General features: G+C 37.8%; 1 protein-coding gene across 2 annotated transcripts in view; it reads left to right on the plus strand.

The window, feature by feature from the left end:
- The window catches only part of LOC120074826, a 112,034-nt gene that overhangs the window by 12,859 nt on the left and 75,542 nt on the right, over positions 1-23,633 (plus strand). For both annotated transcript variants that reach the window (XM_039028028.1, XM_039028029.1), the window contains exons 15-22: positions 394-507; positions 10,275-10,370; positions 10,441-10,508; positions 15,458-15,578; positions 15,655-15,867; positions 15,997-16,230; positions 16,320-16,429; positions 16,892-16,988. In XM_039028028.1, the coding sequence (XP_038883956.1) occupies positions 394-507; positions 10,275-10,370; positions 10,441-10,508; positions 15,458-15,578; positions 15,655-15,867; positions 15,997-16,230; positions 16,320-16,429; positions 16,892-16,988 (1,053 nt within the window). The remainder of the gene's footprint in view (positions 1-393; positions 508-10,274; positions 10,371-10,440; positions 10,509-15,457; positions 15,579-15,654; positions 15,868-15,996; positions 16,231-16,319; positions 16,430-16,891; positions 16,989-23,633) is intronic.

Here is a 23,633-nt window from a genome sequence, read left to right on the forward strand (position 1 = left end):
AAAAAAGTAAAGTTTTTTGGCTCTCTAGCTTTTAGTCTTGTTCTAAGGTTGTTCTTTGGGTGATATTTTTAATAGCTTAGTCTCTTGTATCTCTCTTTTTGTTTGTATTTTGTTCTTGCTGCTCCATTTTCTTTGTTGTATTTTCTTTCCCTTTTTTGTTTCTTTCATCTTTGAGCATGAGACTCATTTCATTAATTCAATGAGATAGTTTTGTTTCTATTTCCAAAAAAAAAAAAAAAAAGAAAAAAGAAAAAAGAAAAGAAAAGTAAAGTAAAGTTCTGTTTTCATGTTAAAAAGAGTTTCTGTAGCATTATAATGTTCAATTATTTTCTGTCATTCATCTTATTATTACGATAGCAAATATATTTGTTTCTGGTCAAAATTGTTTAACAGAGTGTCTCTAGCGAGCAAAAGGCAAATGCATTGGCTGCCAGCTTTATACACATGCCAATTGGGGAAAATATTGACTGGAGGCTATCTGCGACTATTTCTCCATGCTATGTGACGGTAACTATAATTTTTTGGCATATTTATTCAGTTTTTATCATCCTCTGTCTTTTGAGTTATAGTCAAAAGTTTCTTTTGTTTGTAATTATAGCCTAACCGAAATTTATTCTTGTTGGGCTTCTTTTTTTGTAATTTATTGTGTTGGGATACCTCATCTTCTGCTCCTTTTGTATGCTCCTTTGTGATAATGAAAGTTATGTTTCTTATTATAAAAAAGTTTCTTTGTTTGCGAAAGAATTATTGCTGTCTGCTTGTAATTGCCTTTATCCTTGGATTCAAGTGATGCATTTCTTTCTTCCTTTTTTCATTATTCTTTTTTTAATATGATGATATTGATTGCATGAATTCTCTAGACATTTGCTATCATGACTATTAAGCTCGTTAATGGTTCATTAGTAAATGTCCTTGAAGGATCTAGCTCCGACTGGTGGGAAGCACTTCAAGCTTTATGAACAAAGTCAATCCAACATTCACTCAACTTTTATCTCATGGAAGTCTCTTGAATGGCTTGCCTCATCATTCAACTCTCTGTTCAAAGATCCCCGTGATCCTAGGTTCTTTAGGAAGTTGAATGATGAAGGGGATACCCTTTGGCTTGAAAAACACAGTAACAAGTATGACTATTTTGTGGAGATCACCTTGTTAGAACAATCAGACTGCCACACCAATATTCTCATCCCATCTATAGAAGACAAAAGAGGCTGGTTTTCTTTCTTCTCACTGGTATTGGACTACCCCGGGAAGCCTGGTACATCGAACATTACATCACCCACCACCAAACCACGTACCTATCTAGGTTTGAGTGGAATGAAGTACTTTATATTCCAATGACTCAATTGTAACTGTAAAATACATAACCTTCTTTTATAGGAGAAAGGCTCAAGTCATAAAGGGAAAGAATTATAATGAGAATAAAATAAAATCATTGGTGATTTTACAATCAACACTCCCCCTCAAACTGATTTAAATATATCTTCCATTTTTAGCTTGGGAACCATTCTACAAAACTGTACTTTTAGTGGTCCTTTAGTCAACACATTATCACAACAAGTTTCTCTTTTATGAAGTGTTTACCGATTTCCCACAAGGGAAAAATAAACAATTATACAAGTAAATGAACCCTCCTGTCTGCTCTCTCCTCTCTCCTCTCTCCTCTCTCCTCCCCTAACCTTAGTCTGCCCAACGGTACTCGGCCGCCAGCCCTCTTCACCGACTCTGTCTGTCGATCTCCTTTGTTAGCTCCTTTTTCAAGTATTTCAGCTTATGAACTTCCTCTTGCCATTTTCAGTGAGTTTTTCAGAGATTTTTTCCAGTTATGATGGAAGCTAAAAGTTGTTGCATTCAGAATATCTATTTTCGTATTTGGTTGGAGGGGAATGGATATCTTGTGGAAGAAGCTTGTACTCCAGGAACAATTATACAAGTTCTCTAGCTATTACAAAAGGAGGATCAAGATCAAAACTAAAAGGAATAAACTAAAATACAAAGTACAAAGTACACCGCAAGCCGAAAAAAAAAACCAGCCAACAAGTGGGAGCAGCTTCTAAGATGGGGGAGAGATGAACGCCTACCAATTCAGAGTAAGCTCCTGGATAGAGTAATCTTCAAAGACGTGTGAGAGTGTGCACCAAGAAGAAGCGTTTAATCGAGCAAACTGAAAACGATGTAACAATGGGGAAGCTTTATCATGGAAGACTCGTTGGTTTCTTTCAAACCATAATTCCAATAGTAAGGCTTTTACAGCATTGCTCCAAAGCAATTTAGGTCTCTTCTTGAGGGCTGGCCCAACCAAAATCTGCAAGACATTGCTCCAAAAATCACATCCAAAAAACCCAACAAAGATTGAAAGATAGGAGCAAATGAGACCAACTAGCATAATCCATATAGTGATATTCAGATTAAGCTTCCTTTGCATGACCGTAGCACGATTTAAGTTCCCAAATAGCACAATCCATATAGTGATATTCACTCTCCATGGACTTTTAGATTTCCAAAGACCCTTCTCCAACAGATTGTCTATGGGGGAGACTAAAGCTAGATGATTAACAAGAGATTTAACAGAGAAGACTCCACTTGCTTCCAATGACCAAATTCTTTTATCTAGAATACTAGAGGTTTTTTTATCCACGGGCATGCACAATAAGATTTAGAAATCACTAATTTCTTCCTCTTTCAGCAATCTTTGAAACAGAATGTTGACTAAGTCCTAAGATCTACTTTAGGAGAGGGGAGGATGTCTTCATGGTAGATAATACTTCTGCTTCAACTGATGGATTTTTCATGTACACAAGTGATCCGATGGTAGATTCTCTTAGCTTTTCTGTTCTTCTATGTGAATCCCTGCAATTGTGATCGTGTTGCATATTATTTTATTCTCTGAAGTCAAAATCCCTGTACTAACTAACTGGAACACATTCCATGACTTATCTTCCAACTGTTGGCTTTGTCTAAGGTATCATCTGGGTATTTATTATTCACCCAAGAATGATAAGTTTCAGCAATCTTCGAAAAGTGAAGACCATGAGGATGTGGAGGAATCCCAATGGTCAGAGATGGAACCTTTTGGTTTAAGTGCAATCTTAAACGGCCGTGGAAATCTATTTTTTAAAGGAAATTTGTCCAGCTAAGGATCAGACCAGAAGGCTGTTCTACTCCTATTCCCAACCTTAAACACCGCCAAATCTTCAATCTTTTGCCACTGGCTTGAAATACTAATCCATGGGCTTCTAAGACTGGAGATCTCCTTACCATTAGCGTGCCAATTAAAGGAGCTGTTTGCATGAATGATTCATATGACCAGACACCATAAGGAATCTGCCTCATACATGAATCACTAGCCCCATTTGGAGAGTAAAGCAAAGTTCCCGAGTTTCAAACTTTCCAAGCCGAGACCCCATCCTTTTGGGCTTTGATAACATTTTCCCATTTCACCAAATGGTTCAGCTTGCCCCATTTATGCTCCTCACAAAAAAATTTCCTCATAGAAAGGATCTTTCTATGATTGCAACTACCTTCTCTGACATTATAAAGGTGGACATGTAATAGGTGGGGAGATTGGACAACCTTGATTCACAAAGAATGATTCTAACTCCTTGGGAAAGGTTATATCTCTTCCAGTTATCCTTTTTTTTTTTAATTAGGAAACAAGATTTTTTCATTGAAATAATGGAATGAGTCTAATGCTCAAAGTACAAAGAAACACAAGTAAAAATGAGAATACAACGGAAATTTCGCCACAACAAGAACAAGATTAAAAGAAAGGAGGGACCACCCCTAAGAAATTAAAAAAAAGAAAAACAAACACCCAAGGAACAAAAGTTTCCAAACGAAACTGCTAACTGTTGTTGACAAAGAGACGAAATTGAAGCTTGAGCGACATGGAGCTTTAAGAGTGGAAAAGGCTTGAAAAAGAGATCATAAAAGGATTGGATTGCAATCTGCCAAAGAAGAAACCTTCTAAAAAACCAAGCCAACCAGTCTTAAACAAACAAGCAAAATCAGCTGAAACAAAGGAATACATTGAAAGGAGAACTCTAGAGCTCTTTAAAGTTGACAAAAACAATGAAACACCCTGTTGTGGTGCACAGAATTCAAGATTCTAAGATTTTCAACCTTTGTCACCACAAGATTATGAGACCATTACTCAACCGAATGAAATATCAAGCTTCAATTATTGAAATCAGATGCTGAGGGATTTCCTTCTTGTCAATAGGAGTGAATAATGAGTCTTTGGACTTATCAATCAGCTGATCGTCCTCCGTCCGAAAAAGGTGATGAAAATCTTGGCCAAGGTCATCAAATTTCTCTTCCTCTTCATGGTTCTTCTCTGCTTCTGATCTTTCTAATTCTTCACTGTTGGCACTTGCAATTGAATCTCCATCCGAGTCATACTTGTTGGAGCGAGAGATACTAGACGACGCGCTCAGGGTACATCTCACAAGAAGTACATCTGAACCCGGAATCTAAAAATCTGAGTAGCCAAAGGAACAAGATTTGGGTGGAGATCTAGCTTTAGATGAGAGACCATGAGCTTGTAATTTGACACAACACTCTTCAAGTAGATCAGAGTTCACAAGAGTAGACCATGCGTTGATGAAGGAGGATCTTTTCCTGTTGTAATGTTTGGGGAAAGACTTAAATAAATGTGGGCACCTCCTATACAGAGATGGAATTACAATGGCTAGTTTGATCTTCTTTTTTCTGGACGAAGTGATAGTGCGAGGCGAGGGGGAAGGCTCCTTAAAAGGTGGCAGGAAGATTTTATTAGAGGCAGAAGTAACAAATTTTGCAAGGTTGAAATTGAGGAGTGTGCCTTTTGGATTACCTTTCAGGGGAATGCCAAGAGACACTTGATCGGAAGCAGTCTTATTGAAATCATTAATGTTTTCAATTTGAATAACATCATAAAGGTCACCCATTGGTTGAGATAGCTTCTTTTCTTTCTTCAATAATACAATGTTCGAATTTAAGAATTTTGCATTCTCATTGCCTTTGACTTCTGAATTGTTTTCAACCTCAAGTGGTGTCTTCAACGCTGAATCTACTGGTAATTGTGACTTCTCCGAGTTCTTCTTTGAAAAGAAAATAAAAGGACTCCAAGAGAAATGTGGGATGGACTCAATAGAGTCGAGAAAATTCACTTTTGGAATATTAAAACTGAAATTCAAACCTTCATCATGTATAACCTGATGCAATCGAGCTAAATCTAGAGGATTAGTGAAATTCTTAATCAACGATTCACTATTTGTAATTTTTGGGGCTTCAAGAGCTTCTATATCCCCAAAATTTAAATAGATATTGCCGTGTGTCACAATTGCACTTTCGGAAGCTTCTCTTAGCGATTGTGTGGCACTTGTTTCTGTTCACGAACAAGTAAGCCAATCCGAATACAGAACGCCGATGGCACACCGAGTGCCTCTCACAACCTCCACCCCCTTTTTAGGAAAAATGGTTTTAGAAAATGGGTTTGGAGAAAAAGGTTTTTGCAAGCATTTTTGAGTATATGAGTAGAGAGAGAAAGATTGTAGTAGACTAGAAAGCAATGAGCAACAACAACGGCTTTATAGCGTACTACCTGGTATGAGGAAGTGATGATTAGTCTTATCCCCATATAGTGCATTTTGAACAAAAAGGCAACTGACACCCTTGCATATGCAAAAGGGCGAGCGGTCACTTACAACAAAAATACAAGGAAAGCAAACTAACTTAACTAATACAATACATGACATGAAAACATGATAAAAAAGGGTTGGATTGGGCATGTGGCCGTGGGCAACATGCCCTGGACAAGTTGTCTTAGGTCTAGTTTCGAGAAGTATCTAGCACCGTGGAGCCGATCAAATAAGTCCATGATGATAGGAAGGGGGTATTTATTACGAACTGTGAGCTTGTTCAAAGCTCGATAGTCGATGCATAGTCGAAGGCTTCCGTCTTTCTTCTTTTGAAACAATACTAGGGCTCCATAGGGGGCCTTTGCTAGTCTAATAAACCCTGCATCTAACAGCTCATCTAACTGCTTTCGGAGTTCGGCCAACTCTGGCGGGGCCATACGATATGCATTCTTTCGTGGGCGGCTTCGCCTCTGGTAGCAGCTCGATTTCATGAATCGATCCCCTTCGTGGAGGCAAGGACTTGGGCAAAACTATCGGGCAATGAATCACGATACATCTTCCAAGACATATAGAATGTCTCGAGGGACTTCCTCTTTCTGCGGTCTCGACTGATTCGATCGGAATGGCCATGAATGTGGGTTCATCGTGGGCAAGACCTCTTTTCAGTTGGAGGGCTGAGATCATTCTTACCCCGTTCGGCTGTTTGATACTGGCTTGAACCACGGTGGGTGTAGATCCTACAATCACTAAGCATTTAGCGAGGGGCATCGGTATAACTTTGTGTTCGAGTAAGAATTCCATCCCCAACACTATGTCAAAGTCGTCCATCTTGACAATTATGAAGTCAGCAAGGCCTTTCCAGTCCCCTAACGTGACTGGAGTTCTCTTTGCTATCTCCGTAGTAGGCAGGGCCTCAGAGTTCACGGCTTTCATCTTCCCTGCGTTTCTTTCCCAGATTAAATTCAGGCGACGGGCTTCTGTTTCAGTCATGAAGTTATAGGTTGCCCCAGAGTCGACCATGGTGCTCTTGGCCGATCTTTGGTTGACCCAAGCGTCCACATACATGAGTCCTCTTTCCAACGGCTCCTTCGTCTTTCCATCTTCTTTTGGAGCGTAGATAAGAATTTCAATGCTCCCATCCTGGGGTTTTCACTCTCTGCGGCCGACTTAATTTTCGGTTCGCCTTTTTCAGCCTTGTCTTCTGAGCTTGAGGCTAACGTGGCTTGGAAGGCATTAAAGCAGTTTGATTCGGACACTCGCCCGCTCTGTGTTGTCCTCTACATATGAAACATGACAGTGGACGATTGTAGTTGTTATACTGTTGTGACGGCCCTCGTTAATTGTTCCTTGATCTCGATTGGGAGGACTTACGGTCCCTTCCGGTGTTCTTGTCTTGTCCCCCGGAGGGCTGGAATGACTGTTTCTGTTCCCACTATTTGAGAAAGTTGGCTGTTTCCTCACGTCTTGAGAGTCTGTGCTAAGGTCATATAACCGTTCCACTGCCGCATAGGCAGAGGGGAGATCTTGTACTCGCTGTTCATACAACTTCGACTTTGCCCACTGTTTCAGCCCTTCGACAAAAAAGAAGACTTTGTCTTTCTCGGACATATCACGTATGTCCAACATGAGTCCCGCAAATTGCTTCACATAATCTCTGATGTTGCCCGTTTGTTTCAACTCTCGGAGTTTTCGTCGGGCCAAGATCTCAACATTCTCGGGTAAGAACTACGAATGAAGTTCTTATTTCAACTTATCCCAGGTATCTATCGTACACCGCCCTTCTTGTATGTCCGCAAATCGTGATCTCCACCACAGCTTTGCATCTTCAGCTAGATGCATGGTCGCTAGTGTGACTTTCGACTCCTCTGTCACGGTGTTTGTTGCCTTGAAGTATTGCTCAAGGTCGAAGATAAAGTTCTCTAAAGCCTTTGCTTCCCGCACCCCACAGTAGGGTTTTGGTTCTGGGATTTTTATCCTGCTCACTTGCATTGCTCCCCCAGGTGGGGCCGGGTTTCCTACAGCTCGGATGGTGAGATTCACCCTCGCACTCACATCCGCAATCTTGGCTCTGACGACGTCAAGGGCCGATCGAAAATCTTCAGACAGATCAGTTACCATATGAATTATTGTTTTCTGGGAGCCGTCCAACTCTTCAACGTGCTCCTCTATGTGGGCAACAAAGCCCAATGAGCTATCCCCACGTTCAAAACTACTGGATTGTGCAACCTTTGTCTCTAGGGTCTCCACCCTCATCATCAGTTCTTTGACGGGTAACCCGTCTAGGCGGTCAACTACCGCATCAATTCCGTCGGCTTTCTCGACAACTTCTTACAACCGAGTCTCCAAGAAACGAATACTATCAGGGAATTCTCTCAAGTAGAGCATTTGCTCGTCCATCTCTACCAGTCTATCCACATGGGACTTATTCAAGTTTATCACTTGAAAACAACACTTCATATTGCTTCTAATCCAGTTTTTCATGGACTAAACATATTGAAGTTGATTGCCATTTTGTACGTGAAAAAATTCAACAAGGGTTGGTATCTACAGGATATGTGAAGATTGGAGAACAATTAGGAGATATCTTCACAAAAGCATTGGATGGAAGACGTATAGATTATCTATGTAACAAGTTGGGCATGATTAACATATATGCTCCAACTTGAGAGAGAGTGTTATAATTCTATAGTTAGGGTTTTCCTTTCTTGTAAATATTTTGTGATACTTTCCTTTTCTATGCTTTGTACTCTTGTATATATTCATATCTCTGGTGAATGAATAAAGTATTCTGATTCTTTCTCAAACCTAAGAGTTTTACACCCTTTACTAAGAATAGAGGCTGACAAATTCTGATTTTCATGTCTTGGGGTGATGCTCTGTTTTAGCGATACCAAAATAGGGGAAAGGCCTTCAAGATTATTCCAAACTCCAAATGAGTCAATGCTTTGCTCACCTTCTACCAAAACAGAGGAATGTATCTGCCCTTCACTTTTTCAGCAATATTCAAGCTGTTATCACTTGACTTGGGGGGATCTGAAACACACTTTGTTGTTTGAAGAGAAATTGGCAATGAGTGAAAATGAATATGATTGAAGAGATCATCTCTTTTCTTCCTGAAGCTTGGGAGCATACCCAAAAAAGAATGCCAACTCTGATTTGAATCTCCGAAAGGAACATGAATGTAACGATAACCTCTTGAAATAGGCTAAACAACACATCTCAAAATCCACCTTGAGTCGCGGTGAAACTTTGAAAGCGTTGTAACCCTTGAACCATCTCTGCCATTTCTTAGGGAAAAATAGTTGAATGAACCCTGTAGGAGCTCTGAAATTGAATCCACAAACCGATTCGAATACGAACTAGATAAAACTAGAATTTTATTAACATCTAAATCTTCCACAAATAATAGCCCTGAATCGGTTTGTGATAGTAAGATTTTAGATACTTTACTTTTGGTAGCACTAGCTGAAGAGTATCCCTTAATTCCCTCTTCAATCCCTTCCAAGTTTCATAGCTTAATCGAGGTGTGTGGTTTACAGATGATTGAAATCAAACCCCAATCACCACTAATTAGGATTTAATGGAGGATCTGGGTGGGTGCCGTAGTATTGGGCGTAGTCTCCTTTCTCCTTTCTTCATTCTTGGTATCTTAAATCACCAATTGACCTAAAAGGTGAAACTAGTGCATGAAGACAAAATCTAATTTTATATCACTAACACTTCTCACTTGTGGGCTTGAAATATGATGAAGACTCAAACAAGTGGAATTGAATATTAATTGGGGAGGAAATAATGTTGCAAGGACTTGAACACAGGACCTCCTAGGACCACCTACTTTGATATCATCTTAAATCACCAATTGATCTGAACACTTAAGCTAATGGGTGTAGGTGAATCTAATTTTATATCACTAACATGGTGGGTTTTCGATATTTAAGGCCAACACTTTCCAGTCTAGTTGGGATTTTCAAAAGTTTTCCCTCAATTGTTTTGTCCACTTGTGATGTTTTTTATTTTTTATTTTTTTATAATTTTGAGAAGTTTCCCTTTGGAAGAATTCTTTGAGCTTTTCAAGATTAGTTGCTATTGGGTTTTTTTGTTTGAGATTGTTGAGAGTTTTATCTTCTCTTTTTGGTTGTATTTGGATGTAATGGTTGTAATTGCTATACTTTCTTTCATTGTATTTTGAGCGCTAGTCTCTTTTCATTTAATCAATGAAAATCTTTTTTCATATCAATGAATTGTTTCTTTCAAAAATAAAAAAAAAAAGAAAAAAGAAAAAAGTAAATGTCCTGGAAGGTTTCAAAGTCTGCAAGGATAACTTGCCCGTCTCATCTTCACCTTGTAGATGATGCTATCATTGTCTATTCAGGTCGTGAACGATGTTTTATGCCTGCATTAGTCTCTTTTAATTTCTTTAATGAAAATTTTCGTTTCTTGTTAAAAAAAAATTAGTAGTCATCAATGAAATAGTATTCATGTTTCCTAGGATTTTTTGGTATATCCATTTACTTGAACTGTTGAGTTTTTTCTTTTGACTTCTTTTTCTATGTTTATATAATAGCTCGAGTTGGGAAAAATGTAAAAGAACAAATAGTAGGTTTTTTTTATATCCACGTGCTTACGACTTTCATAAAATTTTATTTTTGTGTGCAGATTTTTATGGACAGCTGTGATCGTTTTTTAGAGTTTTTGAGGAGGAGTAATGAAGTTAGCCCCACCGTTGCATTGGAAACTGCAGCAGCTTTGCAGGTGATATTGTCTAATAGCTTTCCACCGTCATTTTTTGAGCTAAACTTATAGTACTTGATCCAAAGTGCAGGTAAAATTTGAGAAAGTGACTCGTAGAGCGCAAGTACAATTCCAAACTGCGTTAGAGGAACAAAGCAGGTAACTCAATTTTTGTTTTTTATTTAGGGGAAAAATCATTTTATACCCTAGACTATAAGTTATATCAATTAAAACTCTAAAATAATAATTATATCAATCATTTTCTTTAGGGGAAACAAACATTTCATTGATAGTGTGAGATGATTTTATTTTTGAACAAGAAACAACTCCTCATTAATATTTGAAAGGAATAAATGTTCAAGAGATACAAATTCCTGAAGGGAGTAAAAAATAAAAAGGAAAAAAAACGATACAAATAACAAATACAAAAGATACATGCACCGTTAGGCTAGCGCTTGATTGAAGACGCTCATCTGGCATTTTGACTTTTGAGTCTAATGGTCAAAATATAAGATATAAAAGATAGAATTCAAAAATAAAAAAAGAGAATATAGGATTAAACAGGAGAAATAAACGCGCTCTCCCTTCTTTTGTTCACTTGGTCCATTGTGTGGTTGGGGAGGGGAGAAATACGTATTTTTGGGAAGGTCATTTGGTGGGGGAGAGACCTTTTTGTGGTTTGTTTTCTCATTTGTATCATTTGTTGTCTCTTAAAAATCATTTTGTTACCGATTTTCTCATGTGGTCTAGGAGCTTTTGTTCCTTTTCCTTTGGGTCTTGTTTGTACTCTTTCTGATAGGGAAGTGACACTTTGAGAGGCTTCCGACCAAGTTCTCACTGTTTGATACCTCCTTCAACATCCCCGTCATCATCTTTCTGGCGACCACTCCACTCCAACGTCCCTCCTTCTTCAGTGACCTCTTCCGTCTCATCGTAAGCAGCCCGGAGGACCTCAAAAAGTCTGAAGCTGAGTTATCACTGGTAGAGGTCCATTGACGGTGGACTTTTGACCAGACAAGTGAAGAGCTGCATTTTCTAAATTCATGGAGGTGAAAAGCTGTAAAATCTGTGATCATTTCTTCTGTATGTGGAAAGAGAGCAATGGATTCTACGTGGAAGATATGATAAAAGGGCAGAAAATTCTATTCTTAGTGACTATGGCGCATTAGCTAGATACTAGCTTGAAAAAGTTATTGAATGGTCCAACTTTTGAATTCTTCTTATTAAAGGAAAGAGTCGATCAAAGTGTCATCCGTCTTTCAAAGTTTCGTGTTAATAAAGATTGGTTTGTGGAGTGTGCGGTTTGGCCCTCAACAGGAGAAAGGAAGAACATTCACATTCCTTATGGTGATGGTAAGTTCGGCTGCCAAGAGTTCAATGAAATGGTTAGTTTTTGTATCAAGGAATCCTTGGCCCCCCGAGTTTGTTCAGAGAATATCCAACATTCAACTAAGGGAGAAGAGAACGACTCTGAGGAAATGATTGGCAAACAAATTTCAGCAACATGACATTTGAATTGGAAAATGGGAAAAATTATCGACTCAAGAACCTCTGCTTCAGCATCAGAAAAACAGAGTATCAAGACCCCTGTTCTTCTACTCGATAAACAGAGTATGCATCATCAATGGGTGAATTTAGATTTTAATAAACCTTGGGTTGTTTCACGTCTCTTCGAGTTCGATAACTGGTTAGAAATCATAAAATAACTTAATCTGTACTTTCAATCCAATGTCATTATCAACCCACTATTTGCAGAAAACACACTGGTTGAAATGGATCGTGGCCCAATGGAAGAATTAATCGAGAATCTCAGCAAATGGCCGAAGATTGGCTCCTTCCACCTGAAATTCGAAAAATGGGACAAATTCACTTATAGTAGACCTCTGTGTTCAAAAGGCTACGATGGCTGGTTATCAATAAACAATCTCTCTTTCGATTACTGGAACAAACAAACATTCGAAGCTATTGGCGCTCATTTCGGTGGATTGGAGAACATAGCGATCAAAACTTTAAACTTTCTCAATGTCTCAGAGGCCAAGATCCAATTTGAGGAAAATTTATGCAATTCATCCCTGCAAGGCTAGAAATTTCATATGAAAAAGGGGCAATATCTTCTTGAACTTTGGTGATATTTTGTCAATCAATCCACCCAACAAGGTTAGAGGAGATTTATTCATGTTTAATTTTACAAACCCAATTGACATTGTTCGATTACACCAAGTTATCAAGGATGAGGAAATAGAATGTGATCCATTAAATTCCAAGTCAGAGTTTCTCCTTCTATCAAGATTCAATCCAAGGCACTACATAAGTCCAGGCAACATTGTAGGAAAAAAGTCCAAGTACATTTCTCAGATTAATCCGGAGACTAATCGGATGATTGCTATTAGTCCAAAATTCTAAAAACACAATCAAAGGTCGTTTCCTCAAGATCAGATCAATGTGAATGCGATTGAGGAAAAGGAGAAAGAGAAAAAAAATAGGATGAAAAGAGTTGTCCGTTCAAATTTTGAGCCACCCTTAAGAAAACATTTCGAATTCCCGCCAAAGGAGTCTTATTTTAAAATTTGGTCTTGTGAAAAATCAATCAGAGAAGTCCAAAGATCCCCATCTTGTGGGAACACAAAATGGGCCACCAAAATGAAACTTTTTGGGATAACTACCAATGGAAGGCCAAGATTTAAAAAAGGCAAGGATTCTACCTTATAGTGAAACCGTGTAGAAGTTGAAAGCAGCTTTTCCTCATCAACATTAAATACCATGTAAAGCAGATTTTTCCCAAATAACTTTTTGGCCAGAGCACCACTCAAATAACTCTATTGCCTTCATCGTATTTGCAAAAAAGAAGAGTGTCGTCTGAAATGGTAAAATGGACACAACCTTGTCATTTCCAACAACAAAACCTTAAAAAATCCCTCTCTTATGGACATAATCAATAATAGAGCTTAGGACCTCACTAACTAGGAAAAGAAAGGGGAAATTGGGTCCCCTTGTCTAATACCTCCAGTAGCAAGGATGCGACCTCTTGGCTTTCTATCTATAAGTATAGAAAATTTGGGATTGCGAACACAACCATTTATCCAAGTAATCCATTTAGGACAGAAGCCTTTCAATTTAAGGACATCCTCCATTTAGGCTCTTTTCATTTTATCAATGAAAAGTTATGTTTCCTTTAAAAAAAACGTATGAACATCCTCTAAGAAATCCCAATCCACACGGTCAAAGCCCTTCTCCAAATCAAGTTTAAGAATCCAACCCTTTTTCTTCTCTGCCCTATATTCTTCCACAATCTCATTAGCAAAAAGGACAGAATCTGGTATTTGTCTTCGACCTATAAAGGCACTTTGAGAAGGAGATACAATAGATTTTGTTAGATATTAGATTAAATTTGCCTTCACCTATAAACTTAAGCTTTTGGGTAAATCAGTGATTTAAGATGGTGTCAGAGTAGGTTGGTTTAGGGGGCCCTATGTTCAAGCCCTTGCAATATTATATTTCCTCCCCAATTAATATTGATTTCCACTTGTTGGGTTTTCTTCATATTTCAAGCCCACGAGTGAAGGGGAGTGTTAAATATTATGTTAAATTTGCCATCATCCATACACTTAAATTTATGGGTAAATTGGTGATTTAAGAGATTGCAAAGGATGTTTATAGCTATTCTATAGACGTTTTGTTGCATAGTTGGAGTCCCTTCTTGTGAATGGATTTCTCCTTTTTGTGGGCTTGGTTTTTTTGTATGCCTGTGTATTCTTTCATTTTTTTCTCCATGAAAGTTGTTTTCATTAAAAATAAAAAAAACGCGCTCCAATTCAGACGAATATCTTCAATATAATAGTTAGCAAAAGGCTTGGATAGAGAGCACTAGGAAGAGGCAAGAAGACGAACTGAACCCAAATGATTAAGCTAAGGAAGTGATTTATCATAAAAAACCCTCTGATTACATTCAAACCAAATTTTTGATAGAAGAGCTTTAACTGCATTGGACCATACGAGTTGAGAGTGAGAAGCCAAGTGCGGACCAACCAAAAATCTGGATGATGTCTTGGGGGTTTCTCGAGGTGCAAAGGCCCAAGTTGCCTCGTCTCTAGGGCGAGCGCCTAGGGTTGTCTTGTTAACATTTGAGACAAGTAGTAATTTCCCATATATTTATTGTGAAAAATTCTCAATTTTTTTCATTTCACTGCATTTGACCACAACAGGCCAAGGTCAGGCCAACAACCAGCAAATGAAGAACATGGTCCTTGAAAAAATTGAAAACACCCATTGAACATTAAAATTTGAGAAGAAATTGCACCAGCATTGTCTTGAACATGAGCAACCAAAGCATTAAATGTGGCAAAGCATCATCTTTGCCCTGCACAGAGGACAAACTGATGGGGAAATGAATGAGAAGGCCTTTTCCTTTATAGCCACTTTTCAATGAGAAGCAATAACCTCTTTCCATCACATCAATGAAAAGCCTTGTTTCTGTTAAAAAAAAAAAAAAAAAACAGAAGGGTTTTTTCTTTAAAGTACTTGAGAGCAATCTAATGAGCTTGGATCATCACCCAAATTGAATAATGATGGGCTTGGGACTCTTGGACTTCCATATGGCTGAATAAATCTCCTTATTCATAGAGGAGGATGTTGCCAAATATTTTTAGAGAGATTTTACAGAAACTACCCGAAGGTTCAAGGGACCAGCTTCTTTAATCTGGAATGCAGCCACCTTCTGTCGTACCAAAATCCCAGCATATTCTGAAAATTCAGCATCTCTTCAGAAAGGTTTGAATCTCAAGGGCTGATGTGGGATTCTCAACTTCTATCATGGATTGTTGGTTTCTTGAGGACCTCAATTGATTCAATTATGACAGCGGTTTTAATTGATACGATTATTAGTTTGAGTTCTAATTGATGCAACTTCCAAAATTTGGAGATATAAACTTATCTTTTTCCTGTTATTTATGTTGAATATAATAAAACATCTTTTTAGGGATACTTGCTAATTGTTGATTGTGCACATTAGTTGTTGGTGAATCATTTTTATCCCTACTGTTTTCATTCTCGAGACTTTTGCCTCTGAATATTTTCGCTCTTTTAATATTTGTTCCAATTTTATGTTCCAGATTTGCTCTAGATATTGATCTTGATGCCCCAAAAGTTAGAGTTCCTATCAGATCGTGCGGCTCTTCCAAATGTGATAGTCATTTTCTTTTGGATTTTGGTCATTTTATGCTGCGAACCATGGTATCTTTGTTACTGCAATGTATTGCTTTGTTTTATCTTCAAGTTTCTTCTCTTTGTTTATGATATTTCATCACAGGGTTCCCAGTCTGACGAACGAAGACATAGTTTGTATTCTCGATTTTTTATATCTGGAAGAGATATTGCTGCCTTGTTCAGGGATTGTGGTCCTGAATGTCAGAAATGCTCAGATTATGGAAATCAACCCATTGTTTCTCCATTACCAAAGGAGGAATCTCACGACATTTATCCTCTTCTTGATCAGTGTGGAATGGCAGTAATAGTAGATCAGGTAACTGTTTCTGCTTGTCCTCCCAGTTTCTAGTATGGATTTCGACACTTCACAGAGTCTTCCTTTTTGGTTAAAAGAATATGTATGTCTTTATCTGTGATCTAATTGTTTTTTGCTTTTTGGTTTAAGATAAAGGTACCTCACCCAAGTTACCCATCTACACGAATCTCTATTCAAGTGCCTAACCTTGGCATTCACATCTCACCGGCAAGATACTGCAAACTCATGGAATTATTAAATACTATCTATGGTAAAATGGAGACTTATAGTCAACACTCGGATACAGGCGATAATTTACAACCTGTACTTGCTCCATGGGGTACTGTGGATCTCACTGCTGATGCAAGAATCCTAGTGTGGAGGGTATGACTTTAATTAAGAAAAAGAAATGGATTATTTTGCACCCTTTTATAACTTAGTCATATATAATTGTTTAATAATATTTGTTTCAGGGTATAGGCAATTCAATGGCTCAATGGAAGCCTTGTTATATTGTGCTTTCAGGCTTGTATATTTACGTTTTGGAATCGGGAAAGTCCCAGATTTACCAACGCTATTTGAGGTGTTTCTTTTGGTTCCTCCTTATTCGTGTTCTTGGCTCTTTGGTTTTCATTTTTGAATGTTGAATAGGTTTTCAATTAACTTGTTTGAGTATCACTTCTTTGGGAGTTGTATACTTTGAGCATTGGACTCTTTTCATTTCATCCATGTAAAACTTTATTTCCTTTTAAAAAAATTAACCTTTTTGAGTATTGATGAATTATCTTGCAAACCTTTTTATTTTATTTTATTTTTTTGAAATGAAAACAAGACTATTCATTGAATTAATGAAAGAGTCAAAAGCATAGAGGAAATAAAAACAAGAAACTTGCCAATACAAGGCTAGATTCAAATTACTTCATAAAGATTAAATTTTAAAGAAAAATTAAAAACATTCCAAATGCAAACCTTTTTATTATCAATGCAGAGCTTCGTTTTTGGTCAAGTAAAGTCATTATTTTGTATTACATTTGGGATATTACAGTGTCGCCGGCAAGCAAGTCCATGAAGTTCCATCAACGAGTGTGGGTGGATCATTGTTTTGTATTGCGCTGAGTTCTAGAGGCATGGACATTCAGAAGGTATGTTTACTTGATTTGAGGTGCTGTGGGATAATTTTTTTGTTTGTTTTTTCCATCCTTTTTTTTTGTAGTAATTATTTTCCTCAAGGATTGAATGGAATGAAGAATTATTTTCAAAAGATATAAAAAAATTTAGGACACTTGAACTTATACAATTATTAAAATTATAGATTAACCTGGGACAAAGCAGATTTTCCCCAATTCACCTTCTGATCAGAACACCAACTCAATGGTTTTTATCAGAGCATCCAACATTCCATCATCATACTTACCAAAAAATAGGAGTATCATCAACAAATTAAAGGATTGGAGCATGAATCTTGTCTTTGCCCACTATGGAACATCCCTTTTTCATGTATTCTAGGCGCATTTAACACCTCACTAACTAGGAGAAAAAGAAGGGGGGAAAGAGGGTCCCCTTGCCTAATTCCCCTAGAAAGATTCTACCTTTCAGTCTTCCATGAATGAAAATTGAATATCTTGGGTTCTTAACACAACCCATTATCCATGAAATCGATTTTGGATCTGTAAAACTCTTAGGTTTGAGAAAGAATCAGAATATTCTATTCATTCATAAAAGATATGAATATATACAAGTGTACAAAGCATAGAAAAGGAAAATATCACAAAATATTTACAAGAATGGAAAACCCTAACTATAGAATTATAACACTCCCCCTCAAGTTGGAGCATATATGTTAATTATGCCCACCTTGTTACATAGATAATCTATACGTCTTCCATCCAATGCTTTCGTGTAGATATCTCCTAATTGTTCTCCAGTCTTTACATATCTTGTAGATACCAATCTTTGTTGAATTTTCTCACGTACAAAATGGCAATCAACTTCAATATGTTTAGTCCTTTCATGAAATACTGGATTAGACGCAATATGAAATGCTGCTTGATTATCACACCACAACTTTGTCGGGGTGGTGATTTCAAATTCCAACTCAACAAGAAGTTCATATATCCAAATCAATTCACACAGATTGTGCCATTGTTCTATATTCTAATTCCATACTTGAACGTGACACCACATTTTGCTTCTTACTTTTCCAAGAAATCAAATTACCACCAACAAAAAACACAATATCCTGAGGTTGATCTTCTATCTTCTTTAGATCCTACCCAATCGGCGTCTGAGAAACATTCAATATTAGTATGACCATAATCCTTATATAATAAACCACGCCCGGGAGTAGCCTTCAGATAACAAAGAATCTGTTCCAATGCAGCCCAATGATCAACTGTAGGGCACGACATGTACTTGACTCACAATACTTACTGAATAGACTATGTCGGGTCGAGTCACTATAAGGTAATTAAGTTTTCCCACTAACCTCCTATATCTTTCAGAATCTTTTAGCAATTCTCCATCTTTTGTGGGTTGTAAGTTGGGCATCATTGGGGTACTACATGGCTTAGCCCTTAGCTTTCCTTTTTCAATCAACAAGTCAAGTACATATTTTCTCTGTGATAATAGAATTCCTTTCTTGCTTTTTATTTCCTCAATTCCTAAGAAGTATTTCAACATGCCCAAATCTTTTGTATGGAATTGACTATGAAGAAAGGTCTTTAGAGACTGGATACCTAAAACATCATCACCAATAATCACAATATCATCCACATATATGACCAACAAGATGACACCACCCTCAGATCTCTTAAAAAGACTGAATGATCTGACATGCTCTTCCGTATTCCAAAGCTTTCAATCACCTGACTAAATTTACCAAACCAAGCTCGTGGGCTCTGCTTTAATCCATACAAGGATTTACGAAGGTGACACACCGTTCCATTCTCCCCTGAGCAACAAACCCTGGTAGTTGCTCCATATACATCTCTTCTTGAAGATCACCATGAAGAAATGCATTTTTAATATCAAGCTGATGTAAAGGCCAATGATTGATTGAAGCTAATGAAATAAACAACCGCACAGATGCCATTTTTGCTACAGGAGAAAAAGTATCAGCATAGTCAACGTTATAAGTTTGTGCGTAGCCTTTCGCTACAAGGCGCGCTTTTAGCTGAGCAATAGAACCATCAGGATTGACTTTAACTGCAAACACCCATTTGCAACCGATAGCCTTCTTTCCTGCAGGGAGAAAAACTAAATCCCAAGTACAATTATCATCTAAGGCAGTCATCTCCGCCACCATTGCGGCACACCAACCAGGATGAGACAAAGCCACATGAACAGTTTTAGGGATGGATACAGATTCTAAGGATGCAATGAATGAACATGTGGAAGACAACAAATGGTTATATGAAACAAAAGAGGAAATAGGATGAGCACATGTACGTTTACCTTTACGAAGAGCAATAGGAAGATCATCACTCGTTTCTGGATCCAATGATGAAGAAGACTCTGGTACAGGGCATGGAACTGAAGGAGGTTGTCGTCGAGTATAGACCTTAACGATGGGTGGAAGAGTAGAGGTAGCCACAGGTAAAGATGAATCAAGAAAAGGATTGGAGGGAGAAATAATTGTGCAGACAAGGAAATCATCCTCTAATTCCTTATGTTCCCCCTGACTCTTATTCGGAGAGAATGACGGTGATAAAAAAAATGGGGTATGTTCAAAAAACGTGATATCAGGAGAGACAATATATTTATTTAGACTAGGACAATAACACCGATACCCCTTTTGGACACGGGAATAACCAAGGAAAATACATTTTAAAGACTTTGGATCCAGTTTGGTATGCTGTGGCCGAAAATCCCGAACGAAGCAGGTACAACCAAATATTTTGAGTGGAATGGGAAACAAATGTTGCTTGGGCATAAAATACGAAAAGGTATCTCACCCTTAAGAATGGAAGAAGGCATGCGAAGAAACAAGCTATGGAAACAACATCAGCCTAAAAGGATTTTGGAACATGCATTTGAAACATCAAAGCTGTGGCTGTCTCAAGGAGATGACGATTCTTTTGTTTTGCAACCCCATTTTGAGATGGAGTATCGATACAAGAAGATTGATGAAGAATGCCATGGGCATCTAAATAAGACTTGAGTGTGAGAGAAATATTCCTTAACATTACCACTCCATAGGATTTTAAGAGCACCATTAAACTGAGTTTGAATTTCATGGAAGTTACGAAAATGAGAAAGTAACTCAGAACGACTTTTCATTAAATATAATCACGTAACACGAGAATAGTCATCGATGAATGTAACAATATACCTAAACCCTCCTTTGGACTTAACAGGACATGGACCTCAAACATCAGAATGGACTAATTCAAAAGGAGAACTAGCTCGTTTATTGACTCGAGGATACAAACTCAAACGATGAAATTTAGCAAATTGACATGACTCACAATCTAAAGAAGACAAATGTTGAAGTTGTGGACGAAGACTCTTCAACACAGAGATAGACGGATGACCCAAACGACAATGCTCTTCAAAGGGAGACGACACGCTTGAGCATGTGATGGCCGTAGGTGTTTGTGGTTCAAAGATGTAAAGACTTCCAAATTCACGCCCTTTACCAGTAGTCTGTTTTGTCGTACGATCCTGAAATAAGCAATAACCAGGAAAGAGGAGATACAACAATGAAGATCACGAGTGAGTTTACTGACTGAAATCAAATTAAACGAGAAATGTGGTAAATTTAAAACCGATGAAAAAGAAATTGATTCAGTAAGATGGACGGTTCCTGATCCTAAAATAGGAGTGGAGGTTCCATCAGCTATAATGACATTAGATGGAGAGGTAGATGTACAAAGGTTAGAGAATAAACTGGGGTTACCTGTCATATGGTTTGTAGCGCTAGAGTCATTGACCCATTTTGACGTGGAGGAAAGAAGGCATTTAGAAATGTTACTTGTCTCTGTGATGGCCGTAATGGGAGTAGAAGATGATGCCCTCAATGACTTTTGATACTGCTGAAATTTAGCAAACTCCTCTGTAGAAATCGTAATTGACTTGTCAAGATTATCTGGAGTAGAGGCGACATGTGCAGAGGGTGATGGCATCCTCTGACCCTTATTCATCAAGCTTATGCATTCACGCTTCATATGGCCAGGTTTATATCAATAATAGTAAACAACACCTCCTAGATTTGATCTTTGGTTATTGGGATGACCTTTGGAGCTATTTGATTCAACCCCATTATTACCTCTATAATCATTTGTGCGCCCAATCAAATCACTACTAGAATTAGATGACGTAACTGTTTGTGTCTTCTCAGTACGAAGTATTCGAGTGTAAGCTTCTTCCAACGACGAGATATTTGAGCTTGACAACCCTTGATCTTTGGCCATCTCATATTTAGGTGCAAGATCTACCAAAAAGCTCATGATAAACAACTTTTCACGTTGAGCCATTAGAACTTTTGGATCTGTGCTGATTGGCATCAAGACATTGAATTCCGCGCATATATTTTTAACCTCCATAAAGTAGCTTGTAAGAGATTTTTCTTCTTGATTAGGTTGATATAGAGTCTTACAAAAATCAAACACTCTATTAATATTCTTTCCCTGAATAAAGGAAATCCAAATATTCCAATAGTTCCTTGATTGTTTCGTAGTGAATTACTAGTTCAACAATTTCACGGTCAATAGAATTCTTGATTTGTAGAAGCATTCTTGAATCGTCCCGCCACCAAATCTTCTTATTAGCATCAATCGGTGGCTCTTCTGGGATGTGATCATCCATCTCCATGCTCCTAATAAAGTGGCAAACATTTGATCTCCATGAATAGTAGTTGGATCCATTTAACTTGTGTTCAGTTACTTTTGACACCATAGGAACAATGTTAGACATGACTACTGGTTTCTTATTAGCCATTACCTAAAAAAAATAGACACTAGACAGCAGAGAATCAAACTTTAATTTACTGAAGAGATGTCTTTACAAGCAGTGAGAATATCTATATATCCCAAACAAACACACCACCAAGATGAGTCAACCACACTGAAGAAACCCGCAGAAGACGAACAAAAAACGACGGCGCACGTGCCTACACGCGCCGACGCGTGGACGGACGACAAGTTGGAACAATCGGTGCGTGAGCCTCATGCGCTGGTCAGATGGCATCCGGATTTTGGGGTATTGTAGATTGACAGCTGGGCTCCTCGTTGGACTGGGCGGTGTCGAAAAAACAACTTTTTTTTTTCCCGATGGCAGCGGTGGCTAACAACGGCGAACGAACCGAAGACGGCGACTGTGAGCAAAAGTGTAAACTCACCTCTCCACAAAACCCTAATCGTATCACAAACGGGTTCTAAATTCTCAAACCCTAAGGTTCACAAAACCCTAAGTTTTTTTAGAGAGCTCTGATACCATGTAAAACTCTTAGGTTTGAGAAAGAATCAGCATGCTCTATTCATTCACCAAAGATATGAATATATACAAGTGTACAAAGCATAGAAAAGGAAAATATCACAAAATATTTACAAGAATGGGAAACCTTAACAATAGAATTATAACAAGTCCAAAAAGAATCATGATATTTGGAACGTTGAATTGCTCTTTGGTTCTTCAAAGGAAGATGCCATGAAGTTACTTATCTGGATCCATTTGCCCTCTTTATCAAGCTGCAAGTGAATATCTTCAACATCTATTTTTTAATTGTAGCATTCCTTGGCACGTTGGCAGAAGCTCTTTGATACTTTCCATATACAGTGTGTGTTTTGTGGTTGCTTCAAGGAGAATATTGTCTAAATTTTGGGGGGTCCTAAGTTGGACTAAAGCTTATTTACTTTGGGCAAATGGTGAAGATTTTGCTTGCTGAAATTTGGTTCAAAAGGAACTAGAGAATTTTTCATTAGACTTATTGTGGATTAATCTCTTTGAAGTTGCAAGACTTAATGCATCCACCTGGTGCTCTCTTTCCAAGCTATTTTCAAGCTTTTCAGTGTAAGACATCTGTTTAAATTGGAGAGCTTTCATCTTCCTAGATTAGATTCAATTTTCCTCTTTATTGTTCATGAGTTCATTCTATACTTTATTATTTATCTTCTTATGTTGAGCTTTGAATTTTTCTTTATTTTAATATTGGGATATGGTGAAGGTGCGATGGTGTGTCAATGTAGTTGAGATATCCGAATGCGCTTGCTGATCCCATTGTCTTCTAGTTTACATGGATTATTATGTCTCTTTGTAATTGAAGCATTAGCCTCCTTTTATTATATCCATGAAAAATTTTGTTTCCATTAAAAAAAAAAAAAAAAAGAAGAAGAAGAAAAACAAGGTCTAATAAATACACCATCGAACTCTTCTCTCTTTGTCCTTTCAATTAACACTAGCTCTGAATCGTGTTTCTTTGGGGATCTTTTAAGGGCCAACCTTTGAGAACTATCACCAAGTCCACTTGTATTCCATGAGATAATCTTCATGTTTTTCAGACAAAACATCGCCACAACCACAAATTACTAATATCGGGATAAACACAATTGTAAATCACGAGCTTCAACGTGGAGGGTTATTCAAAAGTAACCAACATGGGAACAAATGAAATTGAATTTTTTGCCGACTTTCTTAGCTCAGATCTCCCAACTTTCTTTTCCTTTGAATTTCGAAAAAGCAATTCAAATTCATTTCCAAAATTGTCTTCAGGAACAACCACTGCCCTGCAAATCTTCTACCATAAGGCTTTCTGATTCCTCGCTACTCACACTTGTAGTAGAACCACAATC

This window comes from Benincasa hispida, chromosome 1 (genome assembly GCF_009727055.1).
Source record: "Benincasa hispida cultivar B227 chromosome 1, ASM972705v1, whole genome shotgun sequence".
Taxonomy (NCBI): Eukaryota; Viridiplantae; Streptophyta; class Magnoliopsida; order Cucurbitales; family Cucurbitaceae; genus Benincasa; species Benincasa hispida.